This window comes from Astatotilapia calliptera, chromosome 10 (assembly GCF_900246225.1).
Source record: "Astatotilapia calliptera chromosome 10, fAstCal1.2, whole genome shotgun sequence".
Classification (NCBI taxonomy): Eukaryota; Metazoa; Chordata; class Actinopteri; order Cichliformes; family Cichlidae; genus Astatotilapia; species Astatotilapia calliptera.
The window spans coordinates 23,955,251-23,971,389 of NC_039311.1; the positions used below are offsets into that span (position 1 = coordinate 23,955,251).

Sequence of the window (16,139 nt, forward strand, 5' to 3'; positions counted from 1 at the left end):
AAAAGGAAATAGTCTGAAAGCACAGTACAGTGGCCTTCCATGTGACCTGCGCACACAGCACCTTCATTGACCAGATGCTCGCACTGATTTTTAACTCCATGAAATTTCTCGCTGCCATCTTTGACTTGAATTGAAATCAAACATGGCAGCGATGCGAACATTATGATAGCGTAACAGGTAAATGTGTGTCTACGTTTTAAGGTGGACTACTTATATCAGTTCTGGAAGCTGAAGAGGAAGGCCAACTTTAATCGACCTCTGGTGACCTTAAAGAGAGACGAGGTGGACAACCTGGCCCAACAGGAGCAGGACGTCCTCTACAGACGCCTCAAACTCTTCACACACCTCCGACAAGACCTGGAAAGAGTGAGTTGGACAATCAGATGCAGACGTTGTTTCGATGTTTGTTTGGTATGAAGCCAAAGAAAACTTGTTTCTTTGCAGAGTGCTTTATTCTGGGATCATTTCTTTCTGTTCGTGTGTGTTCGGTGTGTGTGTGTGTGTTTCGAACATGTGCGAATATTCGTGCTCGGTGCTTGATCCATCCCTGTATCGCTGATATAATTTCCGAGTTAATTTACATTTTTCCGAATGTTAATTAAAAAGATCATTGACAGTATCATATGAAGTTGATTTTTGCTCTCATGAATATTGATGTTAAATGAATGAATGGCTCAAAGGATGACGGGGTAATGAAATGACTCAGGGATATAATGAGTGACTGACTGATAGCCAAGTGTTGGAAATGTAAGTGAAAATTCACCAACTGTGGAGAATTCATTTGTTTTTTCTATGATCTGTGATCATTGTGACAGATTAGTTACTTCATGTAAAAAGTCAGCGAGGCACTCTCGGAATTTCCTCAGATTTGTTTGTTTGTTTATTTGTTTGCCGTGTCTCTCCCACTCTTCTGACTTGGAGAAAAAAACTTCACAGAAAATTCAGTCTCAAGTGACCCGGAGCACAGGAATAGCATACAGTACATACTGTAAAGTCCCTCGGGAAGTGGAAAGTCAGCTCTATAGTGGAAATTGGTTCAGACGTTTTTCGTTTTCATTTCTCTGAGAGCCTGTGGGTTCGTTTTGTGATGCTCCTGAGCCCCCTGCTTGGAAACAGTTTGTTATTCCCCAGAGAAAGAGATGGTAATGCTTGTGCAGCTGCCGTGCCATGGAGAGAAAGGCTTTGATCTGGAGTTTGTTGGTGGATACCAGAAAAGGTGCTCCGCAGCGACTCCCTACTTTTACTGAGGCACCTCAGATGGTTTCTAGCTTGGCCCAAATGACATCAGTAATCAAATATGGTAAATTTCATGATACTGTCAATTTTTAGAACTGAACGCATGGTGTGATTTTTGGGAGTGTGCTACATCTACACCTTGATTGTTGATGAGTTCAGGTAGACCAAGTGTCCTAACGTAAGAGCGAGCTAATGGGCATTAATTGTACTGGAGGCTTTAAACCCGGCGAAGAATACTTTTCCGGCTTCTGTGGTTGTGGAAGCAGAAGTTTAGGGAGGCTTTTGAAGCTTTAACTGCTAACTCTAATTAAAGGTGTCTGTGGATGAGAAAATTGAAAGATCTAATGGAAGCCTGGCCCATCTCTCAGGTGAAGAAATTTCAAAGGGTAGTTGAGATTCGTGCTGCATGTTGTGTTGCATTCGTAGTAGCTGTTGTAACTGGATTGATCACATTTTGGAGGGTTAGCAGTATCTTGGTGCAATGAGAAACTTGTTGATCTATTTATGGAGAAAGGAGGTTATGGAAGTTTTTTTTTTTTGCCCTGCCCGACACAATGTTCCTTAACATTTAAATAAAACACAAAACTTATCATTATCTACATGAAATCTTTGCAGCTTGTAGTTTGTAACTGTAGCTGCTAAGAGTTGAGGTTATTTCTGAATGCTGAAATATTCCCCTGCTGATTTCAGTATCAGAGCTTGCATTTGGCTGCAGAATGCGCACTAATATTTTCATTTTTTTGCCTGGTTTCTTGAATTAGTTGTGCCCATCTTCAAAACCTCACTCCAGAGCTCTGTTAGTACATTGGCATTCTCTGCTGCGGCTGCAGTGCTCTCAAAACCTCTTTCTGACCCTGCAAACTATACAGGATCTAAATTACAGCGAGCAGCCAAACATCTACTGCGGCCAAAATTTAGGGGGATACACGTAAATGCGGTTCGCTAAGGACATGCGGCAGGAGTCCTCTGTTTTTTTTTTTACATTTAGACAACTGTTTATATCATTCCCACAATGAAAAAAAAATCTTATTATATCTGCTTACCTTCACGTAATAAATTACCAAAAATGTTCACTGCAGAGAGATTCTTAACCCCTGGATATTTCTGTCAGCAGAGTCTAAGGTGCCTTGGTTTTGTTCAGCTTGGTTGATTTAATTTCGTTCATAGTAAGAAAACCTTTTGGTAATTAGGTGGCTCCATATTAACCAAATGACCTTTCTGTACAAAACTAAAAGAGTTCAAATACAAACACAAGAGATAATTGGAGATTTTTTTTTTGTTAATTGCTCCTTAGTTTTTCTCATTTAGCCTCAGCTGGTAAGACCAGTGGACTTAAGTTCAGTGCTGATTAGACCACGGGATCAGCGTGCTTTGTCCAGCGTCCCACGGTGTTAATTTGGCTTTTAGATGATAATTCCTCCACCTCTCAACTTAAAATAATGGAATCACAAATCACTTCCCACAGAGCCAGGTTGTCATTTCTAAACAGTGGGCTGAACTTTTTTATGTAGGTCACTTTTTATTTGGGTGAGCCAAATAACTGAAAGCCCTTGCTATACTTAGATATTCTGTAGCTGTGCAAATCACTGTCGATGTACACTATTTTCTGTGATTGGAAGACCACTCTACAGATGTGTAGAGAATTGTGTAACTGTAGCCACACCGCAGTGGTCTCTGGTGGTCAGGGTTTATTGATTGTTGCAGTTTTCTAACCTCTCAACCAGTCAGTGTGTCCATGGACTCCATAACTCTTCTCCCTCCTGACCACCCATTATTGATGTGTGTGTGTGTGTGTGTTGTAGAAGTGAACCATACCACTTCAGCTTTCAAAAGTTAACTCTCTTCATTCTGTCACAAAACAGCGAAGCAGTCAGTAGGAAATAACAGTTGAAACAGTTTATTTACTCAGAGTATGTAAAGATGGTGCCTACGTGTACCTCAGTGTTCGAGGCAACTGCGTCCTATTTGTGAAAAATGCAAACACGTGGTGGATTTAAAGCAATCCATGAACACATGTTGGATTTAGCTTGAATATTACATCCAAATATTGCAGATTTATGGGGAACATCATTTGGCTTTCACTTAATACAGAAATGTAAATAAAAAGGTCGTCAAAGGAGCTTGCAAAGAAAAGCGTTTGGACTTCTTTAAGTTGCTTGAAGATGTTTCACCTCTCATCCGAGAAGCTTCTTCAGTTCTAAGGTCAAATGGTGGAAAGTCCCAGATATAAACCTAGTGGGAGTATCACCCCGCAGAGGGACGCCCCCCATACGCCTTAACACCCACTCACATCCTGGGCCATCTGACCTCAGGAATTCGCATGATAGGGTGGGGCCAGGTTTCACAATGAGCTCACCTGGACCCCTGGCTGATTGGGACCCACACCCAGTTTCACACCTTGGCTCAGGCGATTAGAGGATCATCAAGGGGTCCTTTTGTCCCTCTGTGGGGGGTCACTCCCACTAGGTTTATATCTGGGACTCTCCACCATTTGACCTTAGAACTAAAGAAGCTTCTCGGATGAGAGGTGAAACGTCTTCAAGTAACTTAAAGAAGTCCAGACGTTTTTCTTTGCAAGCTCCTTTGACTACGATGACCTGGATGACTGAGAACCTTCACAGACAAATAAAAAGGTCATTTTTCTGTGATTTTTAATGTTCCATATGCCTTCTTTTATCAAACAAAAAACATTAGGAATAATAGAGAGACTGATTTTATTTATAAAGCGCCAAGTCACCACAGCAGATGCCTCAGCGCTCTTTATATTACGAAGGAAAGACCCTGTGATAATACAGATAAAAACCCAGATGAACCCTATGAGCAAGAACTTGGTGACAGTGGGAAGGACAAACTCCAGGTAGAAACCTCCAGGAGTCCAAAGTCAGCTCTTAGTAAAAATAAAATGCTGTACATACTGTAGACCGTGAGAGGTTTTGGTATCACTCTGCTCGGCACCGTTCAGCGTTCTGTTGAGACGCTGCTGCTACGGCAACACTGGGAAAGTGACAGTTGTATTTGATCCCTATTTTTTTCAGTTCGTGCGCCTGAAAGACTGATGGCTCATGTGCTGGCAAGGCTGTCCGTACTCCTCTTACAGTACTGGTCAGAATTTAATTAAGCTGGCACACAGTGATCATCTGATGGGTCTTCAACCACATTGTTCTCAAGGTTAAAGTCCCATTTGTCACTGTCAATTAATTTGAATTCTCATTCGTTTGTGCAGTACAGCGAATAAATGACAAGGAAACTTTGTAGTAACCTATGAGTGGTGACAGATGAGCTTCTAGATCCCTGACATTTTGGTTTTGGGGATTTTGTGATTTATTTTCCTGATTTATTATGTAAAATAACTTTGCTGTTTTTAAGCTCTTCTTAAGCTCTTAGAGACAAATATCTGACACTATTTGCTTCATCTTATTCACTATTATGATTCAACTAGGCTCACACTGAGTGATGCTGATATGCAACTACAGTAATGTGTCACCATCACCTCACCTCCATTTAGCACCATTAATAATCAGGTGTATTGGAGCTGTTCAACACTTGTAGTAGTTGAACTCTTAAATTCATGTAGTCTTGGTTGAATTGTTGGAACTCCTGGTAGCTATTGACCATACTTCACCATAAGTACTCTGTTTTATATATTAGGACAGACACCCTGAGTATAGCGACTTTAACTCAATGTTATTGTGTTTTTAAGAAGCTTCCGTGGAGTTGTTGGGGCACAAAGTCTGAATTTTCAAATTGTTTTTGTGCAAATGAGGCAGAATAATGTGTCTGATCATTTTGTTGAGGCATGTTCAAAACAGCATTTAATAGCCTGAAAGCTGCGCTGCGATTGCAGATCAAGACGTGAGGTTGATCTGAAGGTGTTTAATCTGGCAAGCTCCAAATCTAGCAGTGTTCTGCTTGACCACTGCCCAAGTGTGTAACGGAGAAAGTCGGATTGATTAGAATTGCTGCTGGCAAGTCACCCATGAGGAGGATTGATCTCCAATTGGTCACGTTTTGGCCAAGTGAGTGTTGACAGCTCACTGCTGTGATGCCACTGGCTGTCGATACACAAGCTCTCTTTCACTTCATCCGTCTTCTTCACTTTTCTTCCTCCTTTTACTTTTCCATCTCTCACGCCGACACCACCTGTAAGTATCTGCTCTGTCATCCATTGCTGACCTGTTTTTCAAGTGGTCCACCTGCTTTGCTTTGTTTTTTCGTTGCATATGGTATTTTTCTGTGGAGGTGTTGTGTGCATGACATTGTGTTTCTAAGTGCATGTATGTGTCTGTGTGGAAGATAGTGTTGCAATCATCTCTGATTTGCGGGCAAATTGAAAAATCCTCTCCATCCTTCCATCCCGTCATCCCCAGACCCCAACCCAATCAGACCCCACGACCAAAGCCTCCAGCCTGCTGCTTTTGTGAACAAGTGTGTATGTGTGTCTGTGTGTGAGTGTGCGGGTGTGCATGTTGGTGGTGGAAGATTCCAAGGGCTAATGTTGGGGTGGATTATCCCCCTCCTCTTCCTCTTTGAAGTGCTGCCAATGGAACGAATTGCACCGTGCTGTCCCTAATGCACTGTGAGCTTTCTCCATTTCTGTACTCCTCTCCTGAGTGCTGCCCCAACACCCTCCCTTCACCCACAACTCGCATCCAATCAGCGTGCAACATGTTGAAGCAATGTGTGACACAGTGATTGGATAGTGTAAGTTAGGTAAGTGTTCGACCTTTAAAAAAAAAGAGAAGAAGAAATCTGGGCATAGGTGCAGTAGAGGATGACGTAGAAGCAGATTTTGTGCAATTCTTCTTCTTTTTAAATTATACTTTATATTTGGCCTTTTTGAATAGAGAAGTGAAGAATGACAGGAAAGCGGAGGAAGAGAGAAAAGGAAAGACATGCAGCAAAGGGCCGCAGGTCGGACTCGAGACTGGGCCTGCCACTCTCTGCCACACAGCATGTGGTTGCCCGCTCATCCCAGTGAGCTAAACTGGTGCCTAGATTTTTGGCAAGTCTAATGATCTTGACTCCATATTTGGGATGACCACCTTTATTTTTCAGCACAGCCTGAATTCAACTCTCTTTGCCAGGCTTTCTTCTCATTTCTTTAAGTAGTGTGAAGGAATAAGTCTCCAGGCTTGTAGAAAGATATTCAAAGCTGGTCTTTGGCTGCCTTTTGTTCTGTTTTCTGTCATGATGATCCCACACTCCTTAAATAATGTTGAGGTTTGGGCTCTGGGGAGGCCAATACATGACTAATACTGTTGTAGTGTCTGTTTCTCTATCAGGTATGTTTTTACTGCAGTGCGTTTGGGATCATTATACTGAAAAATGAAGCTGTTACCAATCACTCCATTAGATCTGTTTTCAGAGCAGTTCTTGTGTAATTTGGCATCTATCAGCCTTTTCTCCCTGTTTCCCTACCTTAAGAAAGACTTCTGGACTGCCATTCTTCCACCGAGACCATTTCTGATGAGCTTTAATTGAAAAGTAGATGGATCAACTGAAGGGTCAGATATTTAGGTGTCTTTTTTGTTTTAATTCATCATAGATCTGTGTTAAGTGATTCAGCAAACACACAAACAAAAGAAAACTGGACTGAAAATGTCCAAAGAAAAAACATTTTAAAAAATTATAAGAACATCTGGGCTGCTTGGAAGCACAATATAAAATATAAAAAGATCGAGCATCTACCAAAACTAGTTTGGTAGATGCTTTGAGCAACATATTTAAATAGGTGATGTTTCCATCTAATGAAAATCACAGAAAAAAGATATAAATTGTTAATTAGAGAGTATCAGAGGTGTTGACATGTATTTTTCCTTTGGATAGAACCGGGCTTTCCCCCTGTGACCTAGCCCAATACTACAAGCTGAACACCCCCTGGGTCCAGATCCATACTTTAACCAACAGACACGAGAGTAATATCGATCTTCTTTATCCAGTTCTGAGCAACTGAGAGTGAACCATAATTCCCAAACCATTATACCGGGGGTCCCCAATCCCAGTCCACGAGGGCCGGTGTCCCTGCAGGTTTTAGATCTTACACTGGGTCAACACACCTGAATCACATGATTAGTTCATTACCAGGCCTCTGGAGAACTTCAAGAATGCTGAGAAGGTAATTTATCCATTTAAATCAGCTGTGATGGATCAAGGACACATCTAAAACCTGCAGGGACACTGGCCCTCGTGGACCGGGATTGGGGACCCATGCATTATACCATTCCTCTCAGATAACAATGGTGTTGGGTTATATCAGTAGTATGAAATAGAAGGCAATGATAGCTGCAGTATCAAAATGTGCCAGAAACCGTTATCAGAAGTTTAGACTGAAGAGTTCTGGAAAAGTTCGGTTTGTGGCGTTCATACCTGGTTTGATCACAGTTCTGGAATAATTTCCCAACCAAACTGAGACCGATGATTGTATTTTGTTTTGTAAAACTGCAAAATATACACAGTTATACATTTATGATGATACTGGAACTGAGAAATTATAGATTTTACTCAGCATGGCTTCTCAGAAGAGCTCACTGAGATTAAATAAAACTGGCAAAAGAAGGGAGAGCTTCATGAATATTGAAGGGGAGGTGAAGGTTCAGGCTCTGGAAGCAAAAAGAAAAGAGTAGGACTGGAAATTAAAAGTTAAAACTTTAGTGAGGTGACCTGTAAGGATTCCCAGAGAGGGGAAATGACTGGGACGTGATTCACTGGGGAAATGGGGATGATGGAGAGAAAGCAGGTGTGAAAGAATATATTTTCCTTTCTCGGTTCTTCCTGCATGTTTTCAATTCTAAAACCACTCGAGTCAAACAATGGCAGTTAGTCTTTTCCCACCGGTCAGTCAGTGCATCGGTACTATAGCCAAGGCTGGCAGGGTGTCTGATGGCATGCCGCCGTTCTGTGTCCTGCCCTCTGCTCTCCCTCGCTCTCTCACGGTAACGACTTGGCAGTACATTTGGTTCAGCAGGTCAGCAGTCCCACAGCCAGGAGGCCCTCAGAGCAGAACACAGCAGTACACTTATGAAACAGTCCATTTAAAGAAGGGGAAAATTTTCATTATGAGTAGCTAACATATGTTTTATATCATATTTTTCTCTCTTTTTTTTAAACTACAGAATGCTGACAAGGAGGGAGTGTAGAGAGAGGTTATATGAAGAGAAATTAATGAGAAGAAGGGATATTGTATGTATTTAGTACAGATTTAGGCAGAGGTGTTTGGACAGTGCTGCAGAGATTGAAACCTGGACAGAAAGCAGCCGTGACAGCACCATCAGCCTTCAGCTGCAGGTATCTGCCAGGTAAACTGTATCGCTACACTGTGTGCCGAGGCACTAGGGAGGAAAGCCCATCAGCTAGTTTTCCTTGGCTACAGGTTACAGTTTCACAGTTTGTTTTCTTTCCGCAAACCCCCCTCGGCGCTTCGTTCTGTTTGAGGAGAGAGAGGAAGTTCGGAAGCAAAATAAAGAATGAGAGGAAAATGTATGTGTACACAAGCCCGCAACCCCTAATCTGCTGACTTGGATTTGCACTGCTGTGAGTGAAACTATTGGCAGGAAGAGGTTAAAGGGAGGAACTTCACACATCAAACCAAGCCTAAAGACTAAAAAAAGTGTCTGGGCAGAAAAGGCTTGCTGCTTGTGTCTTTGTTTTTTTTTTCTCAGGCAATCGACATGTATGGATTTACTGGATTTTCTTCATCTTGGGTTGACGCACGTTTACAATCCACACACGGCAAAATCCACACGAGCCACCAGAGAAATCTTCCTATTGCTCGATTTTCTTTTAATCTTTTTTCTTCCCCACAGTTATAAGGAACCACAGAAACACAGAAGCATCTTTCTTCTTTATAGTCTCAATATTCTTAATATTCTCAAGTTGCCTCAAGTTATCCAAGAATTCCTTATTTATGGAGTAATTTTTCTTTATTTATTTTTACAGTTGTGACCCCTCGGATTACCTGTGGCTTCCTTTTTAATTAAGTGATTTTTTTTACTCCTTGATGCTTGTGAAGCATAATCTCTGCTTGTTCTTCAGACTTTTTACGCCCTTAAGGTGGGTGTTAAAAATGTATCAAACTGAACAAAAAGGAGTCTTTTTAGTGTTATGTATTGCTCAAGCTCCAAAACTCCTGGATCCTACTTTTCCCCATAAAGAAACAGGTTAATTTCCTTTATGATTTTGAAGTGATGGTGGGGCATCTGATAACGATAGTTTGACGTTTGATGTGCTTTTTAGGTCATTTAGATTGCTTGGTAGATAACTGTCATGACTGTGACACATGTAAGACAAAGCTAACTGGGATATCTGTGCATGTTCAGAGTTTAAGCGTAGTGGATGATGAATAGCAACTTCGTCCAGTAAAAACAAAGGCATTTTACTTCCTTTCCCGCAAAGGCCAACTTTCTTCTGATTGGCTGCCCCTCATAAGCTGAGCATCTGAACAGCAGGTGAGTGTGGCTGTCCATAATAGACGTGCATAATAGGGATTTCCCCTCTAAATAAGCAGTGAAGGAGGATTTTATACATAACCTGAGCTCAGTGGGTTTTTCGTTTTGTATTTTTATTATGGTAGGGGGTCCATTTTACCCTACTGTAAGTCCTTAATGTTTGTGCTACAGCAGGGGTGTTAAACATGAGGCCCCAGGGGCCTGAATCAGCCCACTGAAGACTCAAATCTGGCCCACTGGACAGCTTGAGAAAAGGTGAAGGACACAAGTTTTACAGCTTTTCCTATTGAGAAAGACTGCCTATGCCAATTGCCATTCATACTACACCAAAGCAATTAACTATCAAACAATTAAATGACAGGAAAGTTCCTGTTTTTCCATTATCAGTGAGTCCATAGAGAATTTACAGAACATTTATGTTTTATAATTACAAGACAATCTGTGCAATGAACTATCAGAATGTTTTATGTGATTTTTCACATTTATCCTGTAGCTTCAATGGTCCAGCCAACTAAAGATTAAAGTGGGCTGTATGAAGCTTATGATTTAGAAGGAGTTTGTTATCCTTCTACAAAATTTAAAGAGGAGAAGATGAGCTCTAAGGGGATATTTGGTGTATGACGGTAGCACAAAGCGTTCACAAAGTAATACTGTCTGAACACAGAGAGAAAAATCATCTCAGTGTCACATTACTGCAACACCTCAACCATTGTGGGCTATTTTGTAATGCATTATTTTGTTATTTTACAGCCAAAGTTACAAAATAAGTCCAGACAGCCTGTATGATACTTGGGTGATAAAGGTCTAATGTGTATCCAGCTTTTTAACAGTATTTAAAAGGCAGAAAATGAGCACATAAAGCCTCATTTACTCAGTTACCCTGGTTTGTACAACAGTTGCTCTTCTGTAGGCTCAGACCACACTGGCCGGCCTTCACAAGCACACCCATAAGCCTTTAACCATTGTTGAAACACACCTAAGACGTGCCGTTCTGACCAAGTCCTAATCTGCTTTCAACACAACAGTTTCAAGATCTGACTGTTCACTTGCTGCTTTATTTAGTACACTTCTTGACAGCCTCTCTTGTAATGAAATATCAACTGTTATTAACTTTTTCTGCCGGTAGTTTTGTTGTTTTGGCTGATCCGTTTAAGTGCTTTATGACTTTATGACCTTCTACCTGTAGCTTCCCTTCAAAATGGATTTTCTTCTTTTTAGCCAATCCTGAAAATGGCATTTGACTTTAGTTTGTTGCATTCATGTGGTTGATGTAACCGACTTGTAACCTCTCACACCCTCCCATAATCATCCCCCAGCCACTTCAACATCATACATCCAGCCACTCATTTGGCATGAAAAAGTCCCTGGTGTTATGCAATGTTAGGTAGGGTCAGGGCGAGGACAGAGAAATGGAAAGAGCGACACAGACTACTTGGCTATGTGAGCCCTCTTCCTCTTCTCTTGCAATCACACAGTTCACACCAGTGCATATGCACTCAACTTCTTACGCTGACTGACATGCCTCACAGTAGCGCGTGCACAAATCTATGCATGCTTGGCACCCATACAGTGCAACGTCACTCATTGGCCTGCGCGCTTGCCTGCAGAGATGTGCACACATGCATCGACACCCTACGCACATTTTTTACAGCTCTGCATGTCTGTAGGGGGGGTTGGGTGGGGGAGATTTCTCGCTCCAGGCCAGACGGGCCGAGTCAGACAGACCCACCCTGTTGGATCAGCATCAGCCTGGCTCCTCACACACAGCTCTGCTCCAAACCTAATACTGGCTCTCTGCACAAAATCCCTTCTTCTTAGGCTGCTGTCTGTTTCCAAGATGCTTCAAGTTACCAGGAGAGGAGAAGACAAGGGCCTTTTCTATCCACCAGCAACGGTTACTGTTAAGTTCAACATTCAGCAGACACTGTAAGTGTTTTACCAGCCAACCAGGTCTCCTTTGTACATTTAGTACAGACCTGGAAGTCAATGTTGGCTTACTCCCAATGTGCGAGGAAAAGTAACGTAGACTCCTGAGGGAAGCAGTCTGGTCCTTTCAGTGGTTTACAGCCTTTCTGCTGCAGGATTTTTGGCCCATGTTCTTGCTTGCTGATGGATTCTCCAGAGAAAAAAAAAATCTTGAATAATGTGAGTAGGATGTATAGTTTTGAGGGATGTTTAAACACCGCGCGCCACTTGCTGAGTCTGGGCTGATTCGAATTAGATGAGCTGTGACCTAACTGTACACCTCACGCGGATTCATCAGCACATTTAAAACTTCAAGGTTCATTTGTCATTTTAAATCAAACATTATGTTTTGCTTGTTATGCTTTGTGTATTTGAAAGCTATGATTTAAGGTAGGACATGTTTTCACAATTGTGGCATTGCCTGCTTATTAAGTAGTGCATGAGGTGCAATCTTCCTAAAGGGTGAAGATGCGCTGTACAAACCTGTCGCTCTGTTTAGATTTGAATAGATGCCTCGTTGGCTGCAGTGAAGATGAACATGTTTTTTTTTTCCTTTGATCTATTCTGAATGTGTTTTGTTCAGTGGTGTGTGAGTTTCACTGAACACAATTCGACAATAACAACTGTTTTCAAATTCTTCTTTTCAATTTGGAAAAAAGTCAAATCTCAGCTTACGGTACAACTATTGAAGAATTTAGTTTTTTTTTAATACTTGTATAATCACCGGCCACTTCTTTAGGTACACCACCTTTTGCCTTATTTGTGGCACAGATTCAAAAAGGTGCTGAAAACGTCCCTCAGCTATTTTGGTCCATATTGCAATGACAGCATCACAGTTGGTGCAGATTTGCCGGCTACACGTCCATGATGTGGATCTCCTTTTCCACCTCATTCCAGGGATGCTCTATTGGTTTGAAATCTGGTGATTTGATTGAGGCCATTAGATTAGAGTGACCTCTTTGTCATGTTCAGTGAAATCAGTCTGAGATGATCTGAGGTTTGTGACATTGTGCGTTATCCTGCAAGAAACAGCCATCAGAAGATGGTACACTGCAGTCATAGAGGGTCAAAAAGGGTCATGGTCAGCAGCAATGGCTAGGCAGGCTGTGGTGTTTAAATGAATCTCAGTTGGTATGCCGACAAAATATTGCCCACACCATCTGTGGATTCATGCTTTCTCGTGCTGTTATGGCAAATTCTAACCCAATCATCTAAATTAAACTGAGACAAATCCAAAGAGGCTTTTCAGTCTTCTGTTGTCCAATTTTTGTAAAAGAAATTGTGTTCTTAGCTGACAGGAGTGTTCCCCTCTGCTTCAAGGTTTAACATGTTGTGTGCTCAGACATGCTCTTCTCCAATCATTGATTATTTGAGGTACTGTTGCTATCAGCTCAAAGCATGCTGGCCTCTGTCTTCATTTTCCTGTAACACCTAAACGTGTGGAACAAACACCCTGCCACGTTTAAAGTCACTTATATCACCTTTCTTCCTTATTCTGATGCTCAGTCTACATGCCTAAATGCGTATGTAGCTGACATGTGATTGGCTGATTAAACATTTGCATTAACAAGCAGTTGAATAGCTGTACCCAAAGTGACAGGTGAGTGTATGTTCATACAGTAGAATCTGACTTTTTCCAATAATGGTGGACTTGTAGCTGTTATTCAAAAGAAATTCTACCAAGGTAAGCTCTGTCCAACTGATTTATGTATTCTTAGTAGTGGAAGAAAAACTCTGCTCTAAACTCTGTGTTACTGATTGGAAAATGAGTCTCTGAGTCACATATAATTGCTAATAAGGTGTTTTGTTTTTGGAAATCATTTCACATGTACATTGAAGGTGCTTTAATTGCTGGTGGGAGTGAGTAATCCTTTCATCTTGAAACATTCCCACTAAATTTGCAAGTAATTACAAGTGTATTCAAGAAGAAAAAAAAAATTTAATCCAGTCCTTTCTTTGTTTTTAGGCAGGCTTTTCATGAATGTCTTTGCTATGATCATAACAAACTTAAGTTTAGGAGAAACTATGATAATGACTATATATGACTGACTGTAATTAAGAGTAGGCTCATGAAATCTATTAGAAAAATAAAAGAGAGTATAGATAATTATATGGGGCAGCACGGTGGCACGGTGGTTAGCACTGTTGCCTCACAGCAAGAAGGTCCTGAGTTCAATTCCAACATCAGGCCGGGGTCTTTCTGTGTGGAGTTTGCATGTTCTCCCCGTGTTTGCGTGGGTTCTCTCCGGGTACTCCGGCTTCCTCCCACCGTCCAAAGACAAGCAGCTTGTGGGAATAGGTTAATTGGATAATCCAAATTGCCACTAGGTGTGAATGTGCGAGTGAATGTGAGTGTGAATGGTTGTCTGTCCCTGTGTGTTAGCCCTGCGACAGACTGGCGACCTGTCCAGGGTGTACCCCGCCTTTCGCCCTATGACAGCTGGGATAGGCTCCAGCGCCCCCCGCGACCCTGAAAAGGATAAGCGGAAGCGAATGGATGGATGGATAGATAATTATGATAAAATGCTTCCAGCAAACACACCCAAACCTTATACCTGTTGGCAGGGGTCAGTCTGCGATATTAAAATGTTCAAAATAAACTCCAGATCATTTCTAAAACTCAGTGTAATCTTGAAAATATTCCTTTTCTTCTTCAATCTCCTTAAGAGTCTGGGCTGCATCGTTCTGCCTTCAGCTCAACATTCTGCATGAGCTGACAGCAAGAACAGGCTTTCCACCTTCAGGTAGCCTCAAGCTCCATTCACTTTGCTAGGAACCGCCTGTTGAGATCCACCGCTGTTTAAAATGCTGCATGCTAAGCTTGACTGTGTAACACAGCCCCAAGGCTTCAAAGCTTACAGAGAACTGCTCCTTTGGCTCTAGCCTTTGATAATTCTGTGCCAAAAGGTCACTGAGTTGCCTTCCAGAGCACAAGGAGAGATCAGAAGCACCTAATTATGCCACCTACACGTACTTTGGACATACAAAACCTAGATCTAGAACTTCTTGCGCTGAAGGGACAGTCAAGGCTTCACCAAAAGATAAAGATTCAGGCAGGTTCGTCGTGATACAAATATGAAGTTCGTGAGGGAAACCCAATGCAAAGACGCAAGCAGATTTATTATTATCAAATGTGTAATATTTGTATATCGTCATTAGATTTTGAAAAATGTCGTTTTCTCACTGTTATCTGGCAACATGTTGTACTGCAGTGTTTCTTACATAATAATAATAATAATAATAATGTAGCTTGCCACCACCAGTGTGTGAATGTGTGCGTGAATGGGTGGATGACTGGATGTGTAAAGCGCTTTGGGGTCCTTAGGGACTAGTAAAGCGCTATACAAATACTGGCCTTTTTTTTAAAGAGTTGAGCAGATGACCCCATATGACCCCCCCATATGAAAGGGGGAGGGGCTTACAGCACTGGTGTATACATATGCAGGGAGGTGCACTGACTTTTTCTTAAAAGAATGAATTAATACCATATAAAAGTAGTCCTCAGTCAGCTTTAATTGCTAACGCCATTGTCTTGGAGCACAGTTTGTGACAGCAGCCATTCTTCCACCTTATCTCAGTGAGCTCGGTGTATCAACACATGGACCATTTCTCTTCTTGATCCAGGTCCCGGTTAAAGTGTCTCTCAGTCTCACTGCAGATCCTGAAAGCAGAAAAAGCACTATAGCTGCCAGTGCGCAACCATAGTGCGGCTTTGAAGTTTGTCCAACAGCAAAATGAGAGGTGGCTGAATGATGTTGGGGACTGTTCAACCTGGGGTTGGCAACAAAATAAGAGTGAGGGAGGGCATCGCCCATTAATAAATCAATGGTAGATTGTGTTTTGTCATGGATGAAGAAAAAGAAAAAACGCTCTTGCCAGATATTCTTGGGTTTCCATTAATATACCTGGGCTAGCTGCCCAAGTAATCTCCAATCTGTTTCAAGGCTTTGGGATTACAACTGCATACATGAAAGGTGAAGTCTTAAGATATTGCCTGAAGCGACAGTTCATAGTGAGGAGTGTATGTCTGAAAATGGGAGGAAAAAAATCCCAGTAGCCCTCACCTCATCTCTTCTTAAGACTAGAAGCTTGAGTGTACATAAACTGGTACTAAGATAATCTGAATCCAATCCAAACTGCCAGCCATCAAGATGGTTTAAACTAAAATGCACATAACGAATACAAAACTCATCTTTTACTTTGCGCATTAATAGCTGCAGAGATCCACTGTTTGGTTTCATTTAAAATATACCGTCTCTGATGCACTGATGGAAGGCACATAAGTACGTGTTGCTGGAATATGCACCGTGTAATCAAGTGGGACTCTTAGAGAGCAACATGAAACTTTTTCTGCAGCTCTTGGGGAAACAAGGCATCTGCTTGCTGCCTGACTCAAAGTGCTTTCTGACTTTTAAGAGTCACTGTGATATTTTCCCTGACATTTCCTCTCTGGCAGCTACAACCTAGCGGCCGGTATTTTTTCCAGGCACTGCA

The 16,139-nt window shown here is 41.8% G+C and overlaps 1 protein-coding gene across 2 annotated transcripts in view; it reads left to right on the forward strand.

Annotated features, from left to right (window-relative positions):
• Positions 1-16,139, forward strand: part of jade2 (jade family PHD finger 2) — a 235,932-nt gene that overhangs the window by 158,023 nt on the left and 61,770 nt on the right. For both annotated transcript variants that reach the window (XM_026183096.1, XM_026183097.1), the window contains exon 10: positions 202-366. In XM_026183096.1, the coding sequence (XP_026038881.1) occupies positions 202-366 (165 nt within the window). The remainder of the gene's footprint in view (positions 1-201; positions 367-16,139) is intronic.